The sequence below is a fragment of the Microcebus murinus genome, chromosome 23 (genome assembly GCF_040939455.1).
Source record: "Microcebus murinus isolate Inina chromosome 23, M.murinus_Inina_mat1.0, whole genome shotgun sequence".
NCBI classification, from domain to species: Eukaryota; Metazoa; Chordata; class Mammalia; order Primates; family Cheirogaleidae; genus Microcebus; species Microcebus murinus.
In genome coordinates, this window is record NC_134126.1 from 12,610,204 (window position 1) to 12,635,214 (window position 25,011).

General features: G+C 33.8%; 1 protein-coding gene across 7 annotated transcripts in view; it reads left to right on the plus strand.

The window, feature by feature from the left end:
- The window catches only part of EDEM3 (ER degradation enhancing alpha-mannosidase like protein 3), a 68,919-nt gene that overhangs the window by 997 nt on the left and 42,911 nt on the right, over nt 1-25,011 (plus strand). For all 7 annotated transcript variants that reach the window (XM_020284349.2, XM_020284350.2, XM_020284351.2 and 4 more), the window contains exons 2-6: nt 4,714-4,759; nt 18,422-18,522; nt 19,090-19,129; nt 19,838-19,950; nt 21,283-21,436. In XM_020284349.2, coding sequence (XP_020139938.1) covers nt 4,714-4,759; nt 18,422-18,522; nt 19,090-19,129; nt 19,838-19,950; nt 21,283-21,436 — 454 coding nt within the window. The remainder of the gene's footprint in view (nt 1-4,713; nt 4,760-18,421; nt 18,523-19,089; nt 19,130-19,837; nt 19,951-21,282; nt 21,437-25,011) is intronic.

Below are 25,011 nucleotides of genomic sequence, written 5' to 3' on the forward strand. Positions count from 1 at the left end.
TATTTACAAAGTCTAATTCAGTGAATAATACTAATATACTCTAGGTCCCACAAGTGAATAAGAAAAAAGCCAAGAACCAGTAGAAAATGGGCACAGGACATGAGCAGTTAAGTTAGAAGAGGAAAATGCAAATTGTAGGTAAACATGAAAAGTTACTCAACCTCATAAATATAAGAGATGCAGATAAAAAAGTGAGAGAGCCCACCAGATTAGTAAATACAATACACAGCAATACAGTACTGGGTAGTTGAGGTGTGAAAAAAAACTTGATAGGACTGTGAATTTAGTAACTTATTGGCAGTATGTCCTAAAATTGAGATTTTGCATACTTCTTTGATTCATCAGTTTCATGTCTGGGAATCTATCTCACAGAAATAAAAGCACTATTTATGTAGAGATAGGTGTACAAGGATGTGCATTTTGAAAGAACTATTCCTTGGAGGCAAGTGGTTGAACCTAGTGCTTCTGTATTATGGAATAGTATTCAGACAAGAAGGAGGAGGTATGTCATTGGAAGGCAATCCAGAATATATTCCCAGACCAAAAAAAAAAGTTGTAGAATAACATGTATAGTACTATCCCATATTTTTTTAAATGAAAAAAATTTTCTAAGTTTGGAAAAAAGTGGAAAGGTGATTATTGCATGGGGATAGGATGGAGGGGCAGCAGAACCATCTTTTAAACCAGGCGTCCTCAAACTATGGCTCATGGGCCACATGTGGGTGTTTTTGCCTGTTTGTTTTTTTACTTCAAAATAAGATTATGCGCAGTGTGCATTGGAATTTGTTCATAGTTTTTTTAAAACTATAGTCCGGCCCTCCAACGGTCTGAGGGACAGTGAACTGGCCCCCCGTTTAAAAAGTTTGAGGACCCCTGGTTTAAACCATAATTACTTTATATAGTATATATATAGCATATATATACTTAATATACTATTTAAATCATTGTAACAGTGTTATATTTCTAAATAGCAATAAAGTACATTTAATGGAAAAAAGTTGAAGTATCAACTATCAAAACAAAATTACCAGTGAACTCTAATAAGTATCTTAAATTTTTTCTCTTTATGAATTTAATATATCATTGATAACTTTTACTGAATACCCCACTCTGTGGGCACTTTACATATGTTACTTCTGTAATCCTCTCTATGTCTTAATGAGCTGGATGTGATCTCATTTTGCAAATGAGGAGGAAATTGAGACTCAAGGTTGACTTGTTCAAGGTTGCAGAGCTTCTAATTGGTAGAGCCAGTATTCCAACCCAGGTCTGTCTGACCCCAGAGCCCATGCTCTTTCCACTGTGCTGCACTTTTCATAAGAGTTGGAAGAGAAGTATCAAGTCTGTTAAGGACCACAAGTATTTTATTTGACTACCACTCTCTTTTGTTCCTTCTTAATTAAAAATTTTTATTTGAAAAGGTCATTGGATACATCATTTTTGACCATAATTAATTGATTTTTTTTTTTTTTTTAGACAGGGGCTCACTCTGTTCCTCATGCCAGAGTGCAGTGGCATCATCATAGCTTACTGTATCCTCCAACTCCAGGGCTCAGGCAATCTTCCTGCCTCAGCCTCCTGAGTAGCTGGGACTACAGGATGCACCACTAAGCCCTGCTAATTTTTCTGTTTTTTGTAGAAACAGAGTCTCGCTCTTGCTCAGGCTGGTCTTGAACTCCTGAGCTCAAGCAATGCTCCTGCCTCAGCCTCCCAAAGTGCTGGGCTTACAGGCGTGAGCCACTGTACTGGGCTCAAAATTAATTTTTAACTGGAAAAGTCCAACTAAATTGACTTGAGATTTCAGCTCAAAATTTGAAATCATTTATGAAATTGAAATTATAATTATTTAGGCTTGTTAATTTAGATTTTTCTAGTCTAGAGTAAGGGTAGAGGAAGAGTCTAGAGCTATAAATCACAAATACACAATTACATGATGGCTTTCTTCTAGGAATTTTCAGAAAACGGAATTCTGATTCATTCAGTTTGCTTGTGTGTTTTTTAAAACCTCAAATAATGATTTGTGATAAAAAGCAGAAGATGCCCCACCGCTTTTCCTACCTGGGTGAGGTGGCTCACACCTGTAATACTAGCACAAACCAAACAAAAGATAAAGATTGGAATTGTCACCATTAGTAAGCAGTTGCTCAATTGCTTGCAATTTATAGTTTGTAGCATTATTTACCTGGTCATATATGTTCTTATCCTTCATGGAATATATTGTTTTTTGGTTTTCTAAATGTTACAGCAGGAAATTTTGTTAATGTTATCTTTTCATTAAAAAAAAAAATATAAGTCCAGTTTCTGTAGCACATTAACAGGTGATGTAATGAGAAAAAGCTGACTTACATAAATTACTTAAAATGAAGAAAGACATAATTTTTGGACTGTGGATCTAATTTCCAATACATTTTTATCCATTTGAATAGATATAAAACGTTATAGAAATTAACATTTTTTCTGTTATAATAATTATTGTACCATTCTGTATTTAAATATGATTTTGTTAGGACTTATATGTGTAAGTCAGAGCAACTGGATATTAAATATCTCCATTTCAAAGTATGTGCTGTGAAATTTGCTGATTGCATTCTGCATGAATGTAAGGATTGGAAAATGGTATGTTCTTCTTGTGTGCAATCATAATTTACTCATAATCTTGAAAACAAATGCTCGCAAGTTGGGGTAGCAAGTTAAAGCTTATGTCACCTGTAACACACATGTCTAGGCATTACCATTGTTAATTACAGGAATGTCTACTTCTTGGTAATAATTTTGTATTCTGTTTCAGGGAAGGAAAAAAGAGCTTTCATATTCCCTTTATTGATCATTGCTTGAAAGGGACATTTTAAACTTTTTTTTTTGCTTATGTATCTAATTTATCAGCTGCTATATACTATCTAGAGGGATTCTTTAAGATAGTTTATAATTTTCTGAGGGCATTTGATCTATAGTCTGATTATATATATATATAAACTTATATAGAATATTTAAGCTAACTGATGGTAAGATGTGTTTAATAACTAGATGTTTTTAGATGGTTATTCATAAAAAGTTGTCAAGACTGAATTTATTCAGTTCACAAGTTTGATTTGTACAATTTATTCAGTTCACAAGTTTGAGTTGTACTTGATTTTGCTGGTCATTATAGCCAAGATTGAAAATTAGGTTTTTTTCCATCTGCTGGCTGTATTATTATCAGTATTTCATCATCCATGATAGAATTTTTTTTTTTTTTTTTTTTTTTGAGACAGGGTTTAGCTCTGTTGCCCAGGTTAGAGTACAGTCGCATCATTATTGCTCACTGCAACCTCAAACTCCTGGGCTCAAGTGATCCTTCTGCCTCAGCCTCCCACATAGGTGGGACTATAGGTGTGCACCACCACAACCAGCTGATTTTTCTATTTTTTGTCTCACTGTGTTGCTCAGGCTTGTCTCACACTCCTGGGCTCAAATGATCCTCCCTCCTTGGCCTCCCAAAGTGCTAGTATTACAGGCATGAGTCACTCCACCTGACCCATGATTACAATTTTTAAAGTGACAATTGGCAGTGTAACAGGAGGCAAAAGAAAAATATAGCCAGTCATTGTCTTTAAAACATTTAAAAATTCTTGGCATTAACAATTGGAACTTTGGGAAAAGAAGAGTTAAAAAAAGATTGTTAAGGTATTTTTTCTTTGCTAATTATTTGGCCTTATCTAGCCATAACATTAACGTTTGTACTTTTTCCTATAGTCCTCAAGCCTCCAAACTTGAGTGTTTAAATTGCAAGATTGATTCCATGGTCCCAACCTCCAAGATTTTGATTTGATTCAGTAATTCTGATGTGGTGATCAGAAACCTCCATTGTTTCTTTTGTTTTTTTTAGAGAGGGAGGTTTAGTTCTCTTGCCCAGGCTGGAGTATAGTGGCACAATCATAGCTTATTATAACCTTTGAACTCCTGGGCTCAAGCAATCCTTTTGCCTCAGCCTCTGCAGTTGCAGGGATTATAGGCATGAACCACCAGGTGCCCAGCAGAAGTCTGCGTTTTAAACAGCTGTCTTGGAGATTTTGAGAAACAGAGTTAGCCAAAACACATAAATCTCTTTTTGAGCATTAGTTTCTCATTTGGAGGTGAATACTCCGTACTTGATTTTTGACAGTTTTTAAGAGTAACATAGTAAAAATGTATATTTTGAAAATGTGACAAGCATTAATAAATATGCACTTAAACTAGGCATTAGTGGTTTTATTCAATTTAAGGGGAATGACAGAGGCTTCATAAAGTGTTGTTATTTCATGTCAGTACACGTACCCACCCACCCCTCTCTGTAGAACTTAGGGGTAGGCAATAATGATTCCTTTTGGGGCCTATCCAGCAATATTTCTCCCTTCAAGATGTATATGTTAAATAATTGTGTTAAGAGGTAATTGTTTTTCAGCATCAGATTTCCTTCTCTGATCATAGCATGTATCCTTCATCAGTTTTCTTAGGAAAAATTAGATAAAATTTACATGAATCACTATCACTAGGAATAATTGAAGTTTGATTCAGCTCTGTGTGTGGGTTCAAGAAAACTTATCTACTAACTGGTATATTTTCTGATTCTGTGTCCCTAACTAAATTTTTCTTTTGTTTTTTATTGGTATATTTTTATGAGGGAGAATTAACTTTTTCAAAGACAATAAATAGAATATACTTAACTTTTTTCCATTTCTGCTCTTTTAAAATTAGGAATCAAGTACTGGAAATGTTTGATCATGCTTATGGTAACTATATGGTAAGTAGAAAGCTTATCCTTACATACCATTTATGTGAGCTGGTCATTATCTGAGCACAATCAACTGGGAATTTTGAAACCCATATTACTAGCACAAATTTTAAAAGGAAGGTTTTAAAAAGCAAGTCAAACATAGGCTAATAATATTTCTGGTAGTGGTTCTTTGAGAGCCACTTTATTAAATAGGTAAGAATAAATTGAAATTAGGTTATAAAACTATGTATTTAAACAGTTTCCTTGGGCACCATCAATACTGTTCATTAGTGCTTTATATAGCTAGATATTTTGAATATAAACATGAAAAAGATGTTATCTCTGGCCTTAAAGGAATTTACTATATTAATTTTTAAAAACTAGTTATAATATTACTTTATATACTCTATGAAGAAAACCATTGCTTAAAAGAGATAAACAATCACTTAGCCTCTGTCCAAAGTATATCCTTATAGACTCTGAATTGGATATATTTTGCTTTCTAGTATGCTTTTTTGCTTTCTAGTATGCCGATCCATATCGTTTTAAAATGTTTTAGCGCTCATGTAAAATGAAATAGCCGTTTCAGTTGTACAAGATGAAAAGTTCTAGAGATCTGTTTCACAACAATGTAGATGAAATAGCAAATTTTAGAATTCAAAAGAAAGTTTTGTATATAAATTTGTGTGATTTTGGAAAGCTTAAGCAAATTATCCTTAGAATTATCTCTTATAACCTTGTTTTTACTTTTTAAAATATGTCAGCAGATTTTCTTTTAAGATTACAGCCTATAAAATGTATTTGGGAAAAGCCTGGCAGAGAATTGACTTTAATTCTGCTTTAAATATTTTTCAACTGATTCTGTGAATCCATTTTTCATTATATATTAACCAAATATCTTCATATGTTAGCATTAATTGTTATTTATGGACATATAAATATATATGTTATACATTCTTATATTTTTAAACATATTTCTCATCAAGCCATGATTTTTGGGAAAAAGTAAAAAAATAATAAAAAAAGTAAAAAGAATAAAAAATTAAAAAAATAGACAAAAAAAATTTAAACATATTTTGATAATCCTTGTTCCTTTTTAAATTATGCATTTGGAAAAAGTTCTTAATAGATGTTTTATGATAATTTTTGGAATATAAACATATCAAAAATACAGTTTTAAATTCATGTCTCAAGACCTCAGTCATTCCCTTAATATTTATTTATTTTTTTTATTAATTTTTTTTTTCACCCAGTGGCAACTCTTAATATTTCTTTCAAAATCATTTATCCCTTCCCTGGTTAATTCAGATTGGGCAAAGCATAATTTAACAAATCTAGGCTGATAATTTTGAGATGGCCAGGTGGATGCATGCTATACCCTCAACCCTTAGCTGTCTCATAAATGCATGCTTTTGATTCCAAAGTTGAACAAAATAGTATAAATCTGGATGAATTCATTATCTCACTATGACTAGGAGCCTCTGTTTATAAAGCATAGTATCTTTAATATCTTGTCCCTTTTGGGTGAAATGGTAGAAAGTTATATCAATACATTTTTTTCCAATTACAGACTACACTTAATTAATGGATTTGTGACAGAGCAGGTACTGAGGGCAGCTCTCAGAGGACTTTCTGACCCAGTTCCTATTGGGACCTAAGTGTGTAACTTTCTGCTACAACTAACTACTTACAACATCTAAGAGAGAGGGATTTCATGGCCCCAAACTGGAAACTCCTAGAAGTAACATCCTCTTCCATATTTCCAGTGACACCATGCCATCTTTAGTCCATTGCAATACATATTTTATTTTTTTTGAGACAGGGTCTCACTCTTGTTGCCCCAGCTAGAGTGCTGTGGCATCAGCCTAGCTCACAGCAACCTCAGACTCCTAGGCTCAAGTGATCCTACTGCCTCAGTCTCCTGAGTAGCTGGGACTTTAGGCATGCACCACCATGCCCAGCTAATTTTTTCTATATATTTTTAGTTGGCGAATTAATTACTTTCTATTTTTAGTGGAGATGGGGTCTCACTCTTGCTCAGGCTGGTCTCGAACTCCTGAGCTCAAACGATCTGCCCGTCCACCTCAGCCTCCCAGAGGGCTAGGATTACAGGTGTGAGCCACCTCGCCTGGCTGATATTTTAAACTGTTCAACTATTTTACAACATGAGTGACTCTTGCAGTGTACTTATTCCATGCTCAATCTGTATGAGATCTATAACCTAACATTTACTCTAGAATTTACATTTCCCCTTCTCAAGTTCTCAACTAATATGACACAGTTTTCAAATATTTAAGAGAATCTAGGTGCCTTATATTTGTTATTTGAAGTCAGTTGAAATTTTTTTCATGTTACTATACTCAGAAACACTATTAGCTTGCCGTTGAGTAAAAGTGTGTAAGTTTTGGAGTTAGGTTTGGGTTAGTTGGGTTTGAGTTCAAATCCTGTCTCAGCTGTATATTAGCTTGGAACCTAAACAGATCATTTAACCCCTCTGAGTGGCGGCGTCTTATGTAAATAGGAATAATTGCAAAGAGCTATTGTAGACTGTAGATTTTTGAGAACAGGGCCAATTCTTTATTTTTAATTTTAAAAAAATTTATCTTTTATATGTCTTATGCCTAGCATTGTGCCTCATACATAAATGCTTATTAAATGTTTTTTTTTAAAGAACTGAATTGAATAGTTATAAAGGTGAAATCAGTTTTTTTACATTTGGTTATTGTGATATATCTTTGCCTTTTAAACTCAAAGAAATAATTTAATAGACTTCATTAAAAATATAAGTTCATGGCTGGGTGTGGTGGCTCACGCCTGTAATCCTAGCATTCTGGAAGGCTGAGGCGGGAGGATTGCTCAAGATCAGGAGTTTGAGACCAGCCTGATCAAGAGTGAGATCCCATCTCTACTAAAAATAGAAATAAATTAGTTGGACAACTAAAAATATATATAAAATTAGCCGAGCATGATGGCGCATGCCTATAGTCCGAGCTACTCGGAAGGCTGAGGCAGGAGGATTAATCACTTGAGCCCAGGAGTTTGAGGTTGCTGTGAGCTAGGCTGATGCCACAGCACTCTAGCCCAGGCAACAGAGTGAGACTCTGTCTCAAAAAATTTATAAGTTCATGGTGAATTTTGTAGTCTATAAATCTGTTTACTTTGTTGTAGTTATTTGCTCAAAGTGCTAAAATGTAATATGCCTGGTACAAGGTGGGCTTTTATTAAATATTGCAAGCTTTTCCTCATTTCTCACTAATTCTTTCTAATATTATGGTCCAGTCTGTTCTGCAATTAGAATAATTCCTTTAACTTTTTGGTTTCCAGGAGAACAGTGGTATTTTCCAGAGACAGGCAATATGATATAATTAAGAGCAAGAACTCTGGACTTGGAACAGGACGTGAGGTGGTTCTGCTCCCTACCAGCTGGGTTACAAGGGGAAAGTTACATACTCTCCCTGAGCCTGTTACCTCATCTCTGTAAAATGGAGACAATGGTTTGCTTGCCTCACAATGTTGTTATAAGGATTAAACAAATGAATATAATTAAAGTGCTTAGAAGTAGTGCCTGGCAATTGGGAAGTGCTATGTAAGAGTTTGCTACTGACTACTGCTAATAATAACTACTACTATCATCATTATTTATTCTTTGCCTGAGATTGAAATTTCCCTCCTAAGATTCATTTAAGCTTTAACTCAGAACTTGTTGCCCAGATTATACATAGAACTTTCTTAAAGCACACATATTCTTTCCTGTTCTTGGCATGTACCCTTTGAACTTATCTTTCTTTCTATTAATGAAGTAGAAGGTTCTATTAATGCTATTTCTTAATAAAAAATGCCCTGCCTGCTTTAGGTAGATTACTATATCTCTGCCAGGGATTTTCTGATTTTATCACTTGTTGGCATAACTATTAACATTATAATTACTGTGTTTGACATATCTCTAACCCCAGTCAGGCTGCAGTTTACTCACACTGAATTGCACGAATGACTTTCGCTTTTCCCCAAATAACATGAAATTTGATGTTTATTTTGGCAGTTCTTGTGTGACCTTATTTTAACCCCAGACCACAGTCACCTTAGGGCTTCTGTTAGCATGTTTTGAATATTTGTGTTGAGTTCAGTTTGCAGATTAATTTAGATGAGAAAATGACATGTATTTGGGCCATCCAAACACAGGGCCTTTTGGGATCTGAACTCTTTGATATATTTGTCTCCCAGTGTTTTTCTTGTTTACCTTAGACAACTAAACTATAATAGGCAAAAACTCTACCTAAACATTACAAAAAGCTTGAAAAGAGTTGATAAGCAAATTTCCTTTCACTAGTAGAATCATACCTAATAACCACTTTTAAGCTTGATTTTATGAAAGAAACAGGTTAGTCTTCATTAAAAGCAAACTGTTTTAAAATGTAACTTCCTGTGGATTTCTAGATTTATGTACCTTTTTTTTTTTTTACAATGCTTTTCTCCCCCTAATATATTTTTTTAAATTATTGTGGTAAAAGATACATAATATAAAATTTACCATTTTAACCATTTTAAATGTATAGTTTTGTGGCATTAAATATTTTAACGTTGAGCATTCATCTACAGAACTTTACATCTTCCCTGTCTGAAACTCTGTACCCATTATTTCTTTTTAATAGTTCATTCATCAAAAAGAGTAATTCTTTACACAAATTACTTTAGAAATAGTACTGATAGGTATGGGGGAGATAGAAATTTATTGACCTCTTTTTGTGTAGACAGTTATGAGATTTATCATGTATCAGTCATTGTTCCTTGGTCTCTACCTTTAGAATATTCTAAAACCCTACCAGGATTACACAAGAAATTCTATAGTGTTCTTTCATAGTGTTTTGTAATCACATTCTGATACTCTACATAGGATTTCTTTTTTTGAGACAGAGTCTCACTCTATTGCCTGGGCTAGAGTGCCATGGCGTCAGCCTAGCTCACAGCAACCTCAAACTCCTGGGCTCAAGCAATCCTTCTGCCTCGGCCTCCCAAGTAGCTGGGACTATACAGGCATGTGCCACCATGTGTGGCTAATTTTTTCTCTATATTTTTAGTTAGCCAATTAATTTCTTTCTATTTATAGTAGAGATAGGGTCTTGCTCTTGCTTAGGCTGGTTTCCAACTCCTGACCTTGAGCAATCCTCCCGCCTTGGCCACCTCGCCCAGCCTCTACATAGGATTTTAACTCTGGAACCATGTCTTTCTGTTTAATTAACCTTTTTTTAGGTACAATTTACAGAGAGTAAAATTCCAATTTTAAGTGCACAATTCTGAGTTTTGATGATCATTTACAGTTGTTTAACCACCACCACAATCATGACATAGAACATTTCCATCACCCTGAATATTTACTTCATGTTTATTTGCAATAAATTCCTTCTTCCCACCTCTGACCCCCAGCAATTTTGATCTGCTTTTTGTCGCTATGGTTTTCCCTCTCCTATGATTTCCTACTCATGGCGTCAGAGAGTACATAGTCTTTTGATTCAGGTTCTTTGATCTAGCATGATGTTTTTGAGATTTATCCATGTTGGTGGAGATATATCATCTCCTGTTTATTACTCAATATTGACTTGATAGAACACAATTTCTTTATCCATTTACCAGCTGATAAATATTTGACTTGTTTTTGGTCTTTGCCTATTACTGTATTAATAAAGCTACTATGAACCTGTGAGTGCAAGTTTTTATGTGGGCATGTATTTTCATATATTTCCTAACTAGGAATGGGATTACTAGGTGATATGTTAAGTATAAATTTAACCTAATAAGAAACTACCAAACTTTTCTAAAATGGCTTTAGCATTTTGCGTTCCCCATCAGCAGTGGGTTTCAGTTATTTCACATCCTCTTAAACACCTGGTATTTTCAAGTCTTACTAATTTTAGCCATTCTAGTGGATGTGTTGTAGTATTGCATTATGATTTTAATTTGATTTTTCCTGATGACTAATGATGTCAAAAGTCTTCCAATGTTTTTATTTGCTATTCTTATATCTTTTTTGGTGAAGCATCTGTTCAAATCTTTCATCCATTTTAAAATCAGATAATTTGTCCTGTTATTATTACTGAGTTAAGAAAGTTGTAATATTTTCTGGATATTAGTCCATTATCAAATGTATTTTACATATATTTTCTCCCAGTTCTTGCTTTGCCTTTTAATTTTCTTAACAGTGACTTGAAGCACAAACATTTTAAGTTGTGATCAAGTCCAATTTATTATTTTTCTTTTATAATTCATGCCTTTTATAGCCTACCTGAAAAGTATTTACCTAACCCAAGGTCACAAAGTTTTTCTTGTTTTCTTCTAGATGTTTTATAATTTTATCATGTTCATTTCTGTGACACATTTTGAGTTAGTTTTTATATATGGTATGAGGTGAAGGTGGGTTTATATATAATGTGGATATCCAATTATTCCAGCACCATTTCTTGAAAAGAATATTTCTCCATTGAATTATTTTGACACCTGTGTAAAGAAAATCAGTTGACCATATATACATGGGTCTATTTTTAAAGTCTGTTTTGTTCTGTTACTCTAACCATCTACCCTTACACCAATATCACATTGTCTTGATTGTTATAGCTTTATAGTAAGTCTTGAACTTCAGCGGTGTCAGTCTTTCAGCTTGGTTCTTTTTCAAAATTGTTTTGGCTCTCCTAGGTCCTTTATATTTCCATGTAAATTTTAGAATCACATCGTCAATTTCTACAAAGTCTTTCAAAATCATATTGAATCCATAGATCTGTTTTGGGAGAATTTTTACTTTTTAACAATATTGAGTCTTCCAATCCATGAATAAGGCATCTCTGTTCATTTATTTAGACCTTATTTAATATCTTGGCAATGTTTTATAGTTTTTTATGTATAGGTCTTTGCACAACTTTTGTTAAGTTTATTCATAAATATTTTATATTTTTGATGCTATTGTAAATTGTTTTTCACATTTTAATTTCTAATTGTTCATTGGTATTATACAGAAACACAATAATTTTTAATCCTGCAACCATGTTAAACTCACTTGTTATTTCTAGTAGGCTTTTTTGTAGATTCCTTAGGATTTTCCATGTGGTAAATCATGTCACGTGCAAACAAAGAAATCTTTACTTCTTTCCAATCTATATGCCATTTATTTCTTCCTTTTGTTTTATTGCAAAGGCTAGGACTTCTAGTGGTATGTTGAAAAAGAAGTGCTGAGATCCTTGCCTTGTTCCTAATTTTAGGTAGAAAATAGTCTTTAACTATAGAGTGTGAGGGTAGCTGTTGGTTTTTCATAGATGCCTTTTATCAGGTTAAGTTCCCTTCTGTTCCTAGTTTGCTGGGAATTTTCATCATGAAAGAGTGTTGAATTTTGTCAGATGCTTTTTCTGCATCAATTGCTATGATCATTTAAAAAAATAGTAGCAAGACTTTATTTCATTGTAACATTGTTATTTATTATAATTTGTTACTTCATATAACATTATTTCATAAGTTAGCATTATTTTATTGTTAACCAAAACCAAATGAAGATATTTTGGAAAATTTGGAAACTTTTGTTCTCATCTGACTTTGAGTACAAACTTAAAGTATATTAATCTGTAGTGATTAATTTAAAATCTTACAAGAGAACTCCATTTTTGTTACTTTTTTCTCCTCAGTACTTAGAAACATTTCATAAGATACGATACCTAAAAGGACAATAAATGTTTAATGTAGGATATTATTCTAATACCTTAATAGTGTAGATAAATAGACTCCTAAACACCTGAAAAATGGTTGATAAGTTACTATAAATTGATGAAAAAAAGGGAGTAGAAAAATTTGGTGTGGGGCATGAAAAGAGATCTGATAAATTGTGCAAGTTCAATCAGTGATTAGTATATACTATCAATATGGGATAGATGGCTTATCAGATATTATCAGATATCATTTAATTTTTTTTTTTTCGTGAAACAGAGTCTCACTCTGTTATCCAGGCTAGAGTGCTGTGGCGTCAGCCTAGCTCACAGCAACCTCAGACTCCTGGGTTCAAGCAATCCTGCTGTTTCAGCTTCCTGAGTAGCTGGTACTACAGGCATGCTAAATTTTTCTATATACTTTTAGTTGTTTGGCTAATTTCTTTCTATTTTTAGTAGAGATGGGGTCTCCGTCTTGCTCAGGCTGGTCTTGAACTTCTGAGCTCAAACAGTCCCCTCGCCTCAGCCTCCCAGAGTGCTAGCATTACAGGTGTGAGCCACTGTGCCCGGCCTATTATTTAGTTTTTATTTTAGGAAAGAATATCTTACCTGTCTCAAGGAGTAAGGTGTTTAACAATAGGGATCTGAAATAAAACATTTAAAAATGCATACAACTTAATGAAAACTAAGAATATTTGATGTTTCTAATAACTCACTTTTACAATTAATGATTTTTTAAAATTATTATGTTTAGTAGCATAAAAATCTTCTCCCTTTACCTCATTTTGGAATTGGCTTTACTAAAATGTCTATTTTTGACGCTGCTTTGACTTCAGTATTTTAGAGCAGAGTTCTATCACCTCAAAGCCCTAGTTAATTTAGAGTCTGATATAGAGAGTCTGTTACGTTTTGTTTTAATTTATTTTATTTTTGCACTTTGCTTGTAGCTAGGCACATGTTCTACTTATGTAGGCTTCTTTTTATCATCTGAGTTTTACTTCTGAGTGGCAATTATTAGGTGTTTTTCATGGCTCTGAGTCATATCAATATGAATTACTTATCCCTCATTCTGGCAGTACGTTATAAAGAGCAGGTATTACTGTACATCAAATAACCAGGATGTTGGAAGCCTAATAAGGCTGTTTATTTGCCACGTATGCATTGCTCTGGATTTGTGCACGCCATCTGTAGTTTACTTTGTGGTTAGCCCAAAGAGAAGTCTGTGGTTGTATTTTTATCCTTAATCTTGAAACAAAGGGACAAAGTATTTTTACACCTGGTTCAAAACTCCCTTATTTGATTATTCTGGTTTGCAGTTGCTATTAGTATTTTTATTATCTAGATAAGTTCATGATTTGAATTTTATATTTAATTTGAGGTTTGACTTCATATTTAATTTCAGACAGAGGTGTGTGTGTCTGTGTGTGTGTTTTGCAAAACCCTAAAAATAGTGGTATGAAGTTTCTAAGCAGTAGTTTAACATAGTAAGGAACTCTTTACAACCAAATTAATATTTGAATAATCTTTTGCAGAGTATCTTTCAAAATACATTAGCAACTTAAAAAAATTTTATTTTTCTTGACTTCTAAGTATTGTTTATATGTGTTAAATATGAAATTATACAGCAATGTGCATTCTGGGAAATCAGTTCTGTGGGAATTGACACACAAAAAAGTAGTTAGGAATTTTACATGTGAAAAGACATGTAATAACAGGAATTTATGCTGAAAAATTATATGAAATATATATATATTTTTATTTCCATGTCTTTAGATATATGAATATTAAAATTACAAAGTATTGGATTCAGAATTTAGTAGCTGTATGTGAGTTCTAATTATATCAAAATATTTGTTGCCTAGAATCTTCTACTCAGGGAATGAATCATTATAGATCACTCAGTTTTTCTGAATATTAATCCCTGAAGAGTTGCAGTCTTCTATGCTTTTTGTATTCTTTAGCCTGCTTTAAAAGTTTTGTTTCTTTTTTTTTTCTTTGTCTTCTTTTTTTCTTTTGTTTTCTTTTTTTGGTCTTTCCTTTTCTGTTGACCATATGTTTATTAATAGTATTTCTGGTCTCTAGTTTATTTTTCTGCTACTAATGTGCTTTGAGTCTGGAATCTAAATAATTAAATTGATTGAGAGGTAATAGAAGAGAATTGGACATGGAATCAGTAATATTTTTGCTCAACTTCATGAATTGAGTCATTTGGGCATTCAGGTAATAGGAACAAGTCATATAATAATACAATGTACAGAAGATCAGACTAGTCTTAGAAACTTTGCCATAGCAATACTTAACAAATGTAAGAAGGGTGTGGATCTGTCTCTTCAAATTTCTGAAGGGAAGAAAGTATATCTCAAGCATTTTATAATCATTCGAATTGGTTTTCAAGTAAGGCAAGAGACAGCCTAACCCAGGAATATTAGAGAAGTACAATACCTATGATATTCTTTTAAGACAAATAAACAATACACTATCTGAGGACGTTAGACAGTCAAGAGATGAATCAAAATAAAAACCGAGGAATAAAGAAGTCTTAGAAAAATGCTGTGTGTCAGCTCCACTTAAGTAGAATTCTAACACTGACAACTCTGGGAATTATGGTTCCAGATCAGAATGCAGATGTTATAAATCTTCAAAAATCTTTGCGAAACATTAAAAATTTTCTTTCTGATGGTATACATATATAGAGAAATGGAAAAATAGCAAAACTAATAGTATATTACAATTCAAAATGTTAGAAGCATTGAAATTTAAAGTATTTTTTATTTCTTTGCAAAAAACTCATTAAGAGTAGTTTGAACAGTGCTTGCCTTGATTGCTGCTTTCTCATTGTATAACTTAAGATATGGAATAGACATCTTTTTTATACTTAGTGAATTGTCATATTCCTTTCAAAATCTGGATCAACTTCAAACATTTTATCCTTTGCTCTTTCTGCCATCATGAAATATCTCTGGGAATTTCTTTAATGGGAAGAGTTTTGCAGGTATTACTTCCTCTGTGACATCTTCATCTTTTATGTCACAACTACTTTCTTAATTTTCAATAATTTGGCCTTCACTAAATTTCTCTTGCTGGATATCTAGAGTCTCTTGAATGTAGGCAGTGTTAACATTCCCATGGTCAGCTATTTCTTCTATAGCCCCAATTTATGTTCAATTGGAGTTTCGCTTCCAGAGTTACTACTTTACTTTTTTTTTCTTTCTTCTTCATCTTCTTTTTTTTCTTTTTGCTGAACTTTCATCTTTATTGGCTAATTCCCTTTTGATTATCCATTTTTGTAAACTTATGTAAGATTATCACTGGGTTACAAGGAGGAAACACAACTACACGTTTGCTGTCTGTGCATGCACTTAGTAACGTAAAAGTGATCATTTCACTGACTTGGAAAGAAGTAATGTGACTGATCACTGATCATAATGACCATATTATTGACATAGTGATTTGTGGACTGAAGAGCTAGCATCAAAGTTTGTATTTTGTGTAATTAAAGTAAATATGTCATGGTAACTAAAATTTGAACCTTGGCATTGGGTGTGTTTATTTAACTAAATTGTAATTACAGTGACTGAAACTTGTGCCTAGCAAGACCATACAAAATGAGGCTGCCTATAACATAACTGTCAAAAACCTAAATTGAGTGGGAAAAAGTATGAGTATATTAATATTATTCTCAGCAGAGAGTTAACAAATATTGGCTAAAATTGAAACATGTAGTTAACACAATCATATTTTATTAATTTTAGAGGAATCTTTCAGGGACTGTCCCTTGGTGAAGGAAATATAAAGTTCAGCAGATGTTTCTTGTTTCTCTTCTTTTCTGTTAAGACTCACAGCCAGTAGGTGGAAATGTTCCAGTCCAGTTTCACAGAAGCAATCACCCAACTCACAGAGGGTAGTTCTGGCTGATGGCCATGTACGCAGGGCCACCAGCATCAACTTCCATACCTTTTGGGCATTAATATAACTCCCACTAAAGTCTGTCTTTATTCCTAATACCCATGTTGTGGTCAGTGCAGCTTTATTTTCTATACTCCACTGTTCACTTTTGGTATTTGAAAACTTCATTTCATATTCTCAAACTCAACTATGTATTATCAATTATTTTTGAAAATTTATTTAGCATTTGTGTTTATAGTGAGCAGGAATGAAGAGTCCTGCATGTACTTTATCCAGACTGGAAATGATCCATTATAGTCATGTTTTAAAAAAATCCCAGTAACATAAACTATAAAGCACCTATTAATAAATATTGAGAAATATGTGAGAACTGTAGGAAGAAACTGAATTTATGTAAGAAGCTCTGAATTAATACAGTGATATACTATATTTCTAACAGAAAGACTCAATTGGTAAAGATATCAATTCTCACCAAATTAGATTTTTCCAATTAAAATTTCAATAGAACTTTAAGGAAATTTTAGAGTTATCCAGAAGAGTAAGTTTGAGAAAGCATGATGCAAAGATAGAATAATTAATATAATGGTTTTGGAGTAGGAAATAGGCAAATAGGTCTGTAGAACAGAATAAAAACTACAGGCATGTTTGTTTTTGGAACTAATAAAGCTAATATTTCAAGCCATTGGGAAAAGGATGGATTGTTTAAAAAGTGGCATTTAGAAAATTGACTATTTGAAGGGAACAAATACAGTTACATTTCTGTTTCACATTATAAATAAAAATAGATTGCAGATGGAGTAAATATCTAAACGTAAAAAAATTTGTAAGAGTACTATTTTCAGAGGCTCAGGGCATCCTTTTAAAGTATGCCTGAAATCCAGAAACTATAAAGGAAGAGACTGATAGATTTAACTACATATTTAAAGCTTAAGGTAGAAAGCACCATAAACAAGGTTATAAGTCAGACAAAAGACAGAGGAAAATATTTACTGTATGTAACAAACATAATGTGTAAGGAATCTCTTTTGGCCAAAAAAAAACCCCCAAAAAACAAAAGAAAAACAACCAATAGAAAAATGGACAAAAGGTATAAACATTTCAAAAAATACAATGGCTAATACAAAAAGATGTTTACCCATATTAGAAATGAAACTTGTGGTACCATTTTGCCAGGAGATTGGCAAATGTAAACCTCTTATGTTAGTGAGAATATAATTAAGAGTGTAAATTGGTATGCTCAGTTTGGTTTGTGTTTATATAAAAAATTAATTGTTCATACCCTTGACCTACTGGGTCTGTTTTTAGGTAAATAATCCATAGATATACTAGCATATGTACAAAAGCTGTTTATGTACATGGGTTTTTATTTTAGCATTGTTTATATAGTGAAAAATTGAAATCAACTTACATGTTCATCAGTAGAGGAATAAACACATTCTAGCATGTCTGTATTTTGGAATACTGTGAGGAGCAAGTACTGTTACGTGTATAGGTTCTGGGTACCTGGCTTTCTATTCTGGATTCATCATTTACTAGCTACATGATCTAGGCTTACTTAATTTGTCTGGGTTTCAGTTTTCTCATCTGTAAAGTGGAGATAATTTTGTTGTGATAATTAAATTAACAAGTATATAGAATAGTGCTTAGGCTATAAGTACTCAAATATTAGCTAGTATTAAATTATTACTGTGCTGTTGTTAGAAAGAATAAAGTATATCTTAACATTGTAGCATGGGGAAAGAACTCATTATTTAAATAAACAAGTTTTAGAGCAATCTGTGCATATGGCATAAATACCTGTTTATAAATATAATTTTAAAGCAATATATGTGCATGTATTTGAGTGTATATGGATAAATCTGGAAGGGAGTGAGATTGGGGAAGGGCAAGTGGATTATCAGTTTTGCAAAGAAATATTTTTTTGTATTTGACTTCTTTTAAAGCATGTATTACATTTGTAATTTTTTTCTTAAAAGATTCCACAGATTGTAAATTTAGTACAACTTTTTATACCTTTTTTTCCAATTGTGATCAGGTCATATTCTCTAAATGATAAGTGCTTTCTTTTCTTTTCCTTAGTGACTTATTAAGGTTTTGCTTGCAGGAACATGCTTACCCAGCTGATGAACTCATGCCTTTAACCTGTAGAGGTCGAGTTAGAGGCCAGGAGCCAAGTCGGGGTGATGTTGATGATGCCTTGGGAAAGTGAGTATTAACACAAGGCATGGCAGGGCATCTCAGAGTTCCCAAATCTTAGACTTCATAGAGGCAGTTTATGTATAGTAGTATTTCCGGGGATTGGCTAAATTTTCAAGACTGCTTTAGGTATTACATTAAGCTCCTGTATTCCCTTCTGTAATCTTTTATAAAAAATTAAGCAATTTACCTCTTAAATCAGAGAAAAGTTAGTTGTTTTTAAAGCTGGATGCAATTTTTAAAATGTATATAACTTCCATGTAACTTTAAAAATATATATGAAGTTATTTAAATGTTATAGGGTACCAATACTTTAATATTTTTATTTGTTTTAAATAGTGCTAGTGAATGTTTCTCTGCATCTTGAAAGATATGTAGCTACATTGAAGGAAAATCTAATGTTCAGACTTTTAAGTTTCTTTCAGTGCTTTATAGGTTACATTGTACTGTAGATACATGAAAGTACTAGTTAATAGAAACTACCAGTTAGTAGGGTGCAGATAAGTTTACTTGTATGTTCATGGATAAAATATTTAGAATTCTAATGTTTTACATCTTTGTATACTTGTTTCTTAGATTTTCCCTGACACTGATTGATTCTTTGGACACTCTTGTGGTAGGTTTGATTCTTCTTGGGTTTACTTATTTTAGAAGTTTTTATAATATGCATACTTGTATTATGAATATAATTATAACACAGTAAGTATGAAATAGAAGCCTTTTATGATGTTCAGATCTTTGCTTCTAATTAAATCTTTCACACTATTGAGTTGATGATGTCAAGTGAATGTCAAGTGGAATTATGTAGAAAAATGGAGATACCCAAATATTATAATTTATGGGAATTTCAGTTTATGTGCTGGCACCTTAATCAGGAAGGATTTTTTCCACTTTGGATAAGGAGGTTGAAGCTATTGAAAATAATTTTAGAAAATTCCATGATGTTGTTCTATAATGACATGCTGCAGTGATACTGAAATTATTAAATTAGCATCTTTATATGCTATGTTCATAAAAATTTATTTTTCCCAGTGGAGATTTTTAGTACCAAGTGATTACTTCTTAGCTCTCGTTTTCAATCTTATGTGATATAATCATTTTAATTAATTGTGGTTCAGCCCCTTTTGTGATGGCAAAGGGGAAAAACTGGGTTCCAGATATCATGATTTTAGTTTTACATTTTTATAATACACTTAAGGGAAATACTATTTTGTATTATCCCTTTTTAGAATCTTAAAGTGTACTAACTTGCTTTTAGCAGCTCATTCTGAGAATATTTCTCCATGGTAGAAAAACACTTCATTTCATAATTCTCTTCTCCTAGGTATTAAATAAAACTAAAGAATTTGAAGATGCGGTGAGAAAAGTTTTAAGAGATGTTAATTTAGATAACGATGTAGTTGTATCAGTCTTTGAAACAAACATCAGAGTTCTTGGGTAAGTACGTAAGACACTAAAGCTATAATTTTAATAACAGGAAAGCTTAGGGTGTACATATTTCTTGATGGTAATAAAGCAGGAAGTTTCTCATATTTAAAAGATACAAATTAAGGGTATTGTGAAACACAGGCTATGGTGGGGAAACCTTGCATTTTAACAGTTACAGACAGTAGCAGGCTTTGGAAATAGCTGTAGACTCAAATCAAAGGTAATTCTTGTGTATTGTTAACAAGGGACTGTAGGTTGAACATTTGTCATAATTGGCTACATCACAGGTATTACGCTAGCTCACATACCAGTAGTTTGCTAAACTTAGCCAAGGACCTCTTCAAAGAAGCCAAATGAAACTGAATTTATAGGATTGCCAACTGAATTTATAGGATTACCAATTTATAGGATTATCAACTAAACAGTTCACAATGTTTCTGGGACATTTAAACATATGAAATTATAGGATTTATTCAGGTTTTAGCATTATTAAAGTTTATAGTTAATGATTACTTTTGTGTTACTGTAACTTGTTTCCTTTTGTCAGAGTGAGTCTACTCTTCAATTAAATGCAAAAATAGTTATGTTGCCGGGCGTGGTGGCTCACGCCTGTAATCCTAGCACTTTGGAAGGCCGAGGCGGGCGGATTGCTCAAGGTCAGGAGTTCGAAACCAGCCTGAGCGAGACCCCGTCTCTACCAAAAATAGAAATAAATTAATTGACCAACTAAAAATATATATACAAAAAATTAGCCAGGCATGGTGGCGCATACCTGTAGTCCCAGCTACTCGGGAGGCTGAGGCAGTAGGATCGCTGAGCCCCGGAGATTGAGGTTGCTGTGAGCCAGGCTGACACCACGGCACTCACTCTAGCCTGGGCAACAAAGTGAGACTCTGTCTCAAAAAAAAAAAAAAAATAGTTATGTAGCTTTTCAGTTTATTACAATTTAATGTAGCATGAGGTGTTTTTTAGTTTTAAATGTTATACTAACAGAGTTAAAGATGATTTCATAGTGATATAATTAGATTTTTAAATTTGAAATTTGTGAAATTTGTTAAAATAAATGTATGTCTAGGATGTTCTTTGTTTTAAGAACATTTAAGATATTTAAGAATGTTGGACACTTTACAACCAGTAGAAGTTGGGCTTATTAAATTATTTTTTAAAATTTATGTTGGCTATGTGGTTGTAATAGTTTGCAGTAAAAGGGTAGCCAGTGTTAATAATTAAATTTTTCTGTAGTCTTTCCTTAGGTATGCTAACTTGTTGATAACAGAATACCCACACCTTTTTAGGTGGTGACTGTAAGATGTGGGTAATGTTTCATCTCTGTGATCATAGGGGTCTTCTGGGTGGACACTCCCTGGCAATCATGCTGAAAGAAAAAGGTGAATACATGCAGTGGTACAATGATGAACTTCTTCAAATGGCAAAGCAATTAGGTTACAGACTTTTACCAGCTTTCAACACTACCAGTGGCCTTCCTTACCCAAGAGTAAGTAATTAAAAAAAATATGGTAGTCTTTATGTACTTCCTTTTCTGTTTTACAAAATGAATTTTTGTAATCGGAGCTATTGTTCCTCTCCTGCTTGAGGCTGGAAAAATGCTTCAAAGCTATGTAACAAATTTATATTGACTTTTCATTTAACTTAAATTTGAGTGATATGAGAATTAGATTAGAAGAAACAGATACTAGACTGGAACTTTGGCACAGAGTTATTTGTGCAGAAGATATAGCTGAAGCAGTGAGAGTAGGTAGGTGTTAACTCTTGAAAGGAAAAGATATAGAGAGACCACAGGACAGAGGGGGGATATGAGGGAGGAAGAAGTAGAGCCAGAGAGAAGGAGAATATTGAAATTTAGGAGGAGAACCATAATGTAGTGCATAGTACTACCATGTTTCCCCGAAAATAAGACCTACCCATAAAATAAGCCCTAGCAGGATTTCTAAGCATTTGCACATTATAAGCCCTACCCCGAAAATAAGACTTAGTGATGAGCGTGGCTATGCAGCGCATCTGCACAACCCATGCAGCCCTTCTCATGTGCCCCATCGTGACAGCTACTATCCCAGAGGTGACAGGAAAGGTGCGGGCAGCCCCACCAACAAGGTGGGCTCCCTCTGTCAGGTCTCCGCTATCCTGTGCATGCTGCAGCTGAGGCTTTGAGGGGAAAATAACACCTCCCCCAAAAATAAGCCCTAGGGTGTCTTCTTGAGGAAAAATAAATATAAGACCCCATGGGGAAACATGATATAAAATCTAAAAAAAGGGAACCTCAAAAGGAAGAGATATTCTAGAAAACTTTAGGAGAACTGGGTACAAACAGAGCCTTGAACAATGTAGTTATTGTGGTAAAATAAAGGGGAAAAGGGATTCAAAATAGTTGAAAAGTAAGTAGGTATGGACCACTTATTTTGAGGTTTCTTCTCTGTTGGCAGTTAAAGGAGTGGTGGCTGCGGTCAGCCAACTGAGTGAGTACTACTACTTTTTCTCCCAAGAAAATTTTGTATTTAAAGAGGAGGGAAACAGCCAATGCAAATGGAAAGAGCTCTTCTCTTGTGATTTCTTTCTTTATTAATTCATTCTTTATTAACACTATTACTTTCTCCCTCTTAAGTAAGTCAGGCACCTCAGTCATTTCTAAGCTCTATCAATTTTTTTCTTTCTTAACACTGCTATGCTATTTGAGGTGGATACAGTTTTATTCCAAAACTACTGTAAATACCTACCTTACTCTTTTCTCTTTGGTTAATGCTTCAGAACACTTGAAAACTTAATATTACTAAAACATAATTTTCATCAAATTATCTTTAAACGTTTTATTGACTCTCCCTCTTTTATTAAGTGTCCTTTAACTTTCAGAATTCTTTATAGTTTGGCAGTAGACTTTTCTAACATTCTCTCCTACCTCCATATTCCAGAGAAGTCATTGTTTCATTCCATTTCAGACAAAACAATCTCTAGTCCCCAGAACCCATAGGGTTTTTTTTTGTTTTTTTTTTTTGTCCTAACTCATTCCATGCCTTTAGGCCTACCATCTCTATTATCTGGTATAACTTCTTTACCAATATAACTCAGATCAAATAAGACTCATTTCCTCTATCAAGAGTGATCTTTGGCTGGAGATACAGCATGACATAGGGTAGTACTTTTTAAACTAGATGTTCCAGCCCACTGATTTATCCATCAATTTAGTAGACTTTTTTTAAAAATTGTTTTTATTTTTTTAAGTCAGCGTCTCAATCTTTTCCCAGGGCTAGAGTGAGTACCGTGGTGTCAGCCTAGCTCACAACAACCTCAAACTCCTGGGCTCAAGTGATCCTCCTGCTTCAGCCTCCCAAGTAGTTGGGACCACAGGTGCTCACTACCATGCCAGCTAATTTTTGTTTCTGTTTTTAGTTGCCCGGCTACTTTTTTCTATTAATTTTTTTATGATTTTTTTTTTTAAGTAGAGATGGGGTCTTGCTCTTGCTCAAGCTGGTCTCAAACTCCTGACCTCAAGCCATCCTCTCACCTCTGCCTCCCAGAGCCACTTTGTCCAGCCAGTGTAGTGGATTATGACCAGTACTTTTTTTGTAATGAAACAGACTAGAATTACTCTCTTATTTCAGTTTCTAGTTTTTGATATTTTAAATAGCTCTCCTAAGAACATTCTTATACACGTCTTCTTATACATTTTTTTTTTTTTTTTTGAGACAGAGTCTCACTTTGTTTCCCAGGCTAGAGTGAGTGCCGTGGCGTCAGCCTAGCTCACAGCAACCTCAAACTCCTGGGCTCAAGCGATCCTTCTGCCTCAGCTTCCCGAGTAGCTGGGACTACAGGCATGCGCCACCATGCCCGGCTAATCTTTTCTATATATATTATTTGGCCAATTAATTTCTTTCTATTTTATAGTAGAGATGGGGTCTCGCTGTTGCTCAGGCTGGTTTCGAACTCCTGACCTCGAGCAATCCGCCCGCCTTGGCCTCCCAGAGTGCTAGGATTACAGGCGTGAGCCACCGCACCCGGCCTACATTTTTAAATTTCTTCTTTAGGATACATTACTAGCTGAGGAAATAGTAAGACATGGAGTAGAGAATGCTTTTTAAGACTTTGGATATTCACTGCTCAGTTGTTTTCCAGAAAGATTCTACTTCTACACAACCTCCAACTCCTGGGCTCAAGCAATCCTGCTGCCTCAGCTTCCTGAGTAACTGGGACTACAAGCATGCGGCACCATGCCCGGCTAATTTTTTCTATATATACTAGTTGGCTAATTAATTTCTTTCTATTTATAGTACAGACAGGGTCTTGCTCTTGCTCAGGCTGGTTTCGAACTCCTGACCTCAAGCAGCCCACCTCGGCCTCCCAGAGTGCTATGATTACAGGCATGAGCCACTGCGCCTGGCCTGTTGATTATTTTTGAAATAGAAGATACTGTGAGCACTGTAGTAAAAGAAACTTAAATTATTTTCTTATCCTCTGAAGTGTCAAGAAGATTTTTAAAAATTATTTTTTAGAGGAGGACCACAGAGGAAAATAACTGCCTTCTCAGCCTTTCTTACATACACTTAGTAAATACTGCTTTTGCCCATTAAAATTTGTGTAATCAGTCTCTCTTAGATGTACATACATAATTGATAGTATTTGCATTAATGGTTTTAACTCAGAAGAATTTACTGGGCAGAAATGCTGTTTTAAGAGTTAATGGTCATTTTTAAACTCACATGTAAACCTTAGAGCTAGTCCACACTTTGTAATACTGTTTCTTCAAAATTAATTAAAAACAACTTTCCAGCTTTTCAGATAAGACCCTTGCTAAGGTTGAGTAGATGATTATATCTATCAAATATAAGATTAATGGGAATTCTGTTATGATTTATGCATATTTTAAGAATTTTCCAGTGTAGCAAATAGATAATGTAGATAAGTTTAATGTAGGCAATTTACACGTTTTAGTTTTCTATAAAAAAGGGCCCTTTTGAAAACCACTTTATGACTTTCAGGAACACAGGATCAGGAGGAACCAGGTTCAAAATTCTTCTAAGTACAAAACCTTTATTATACTTTTCATGTCTTTTTGTCTTA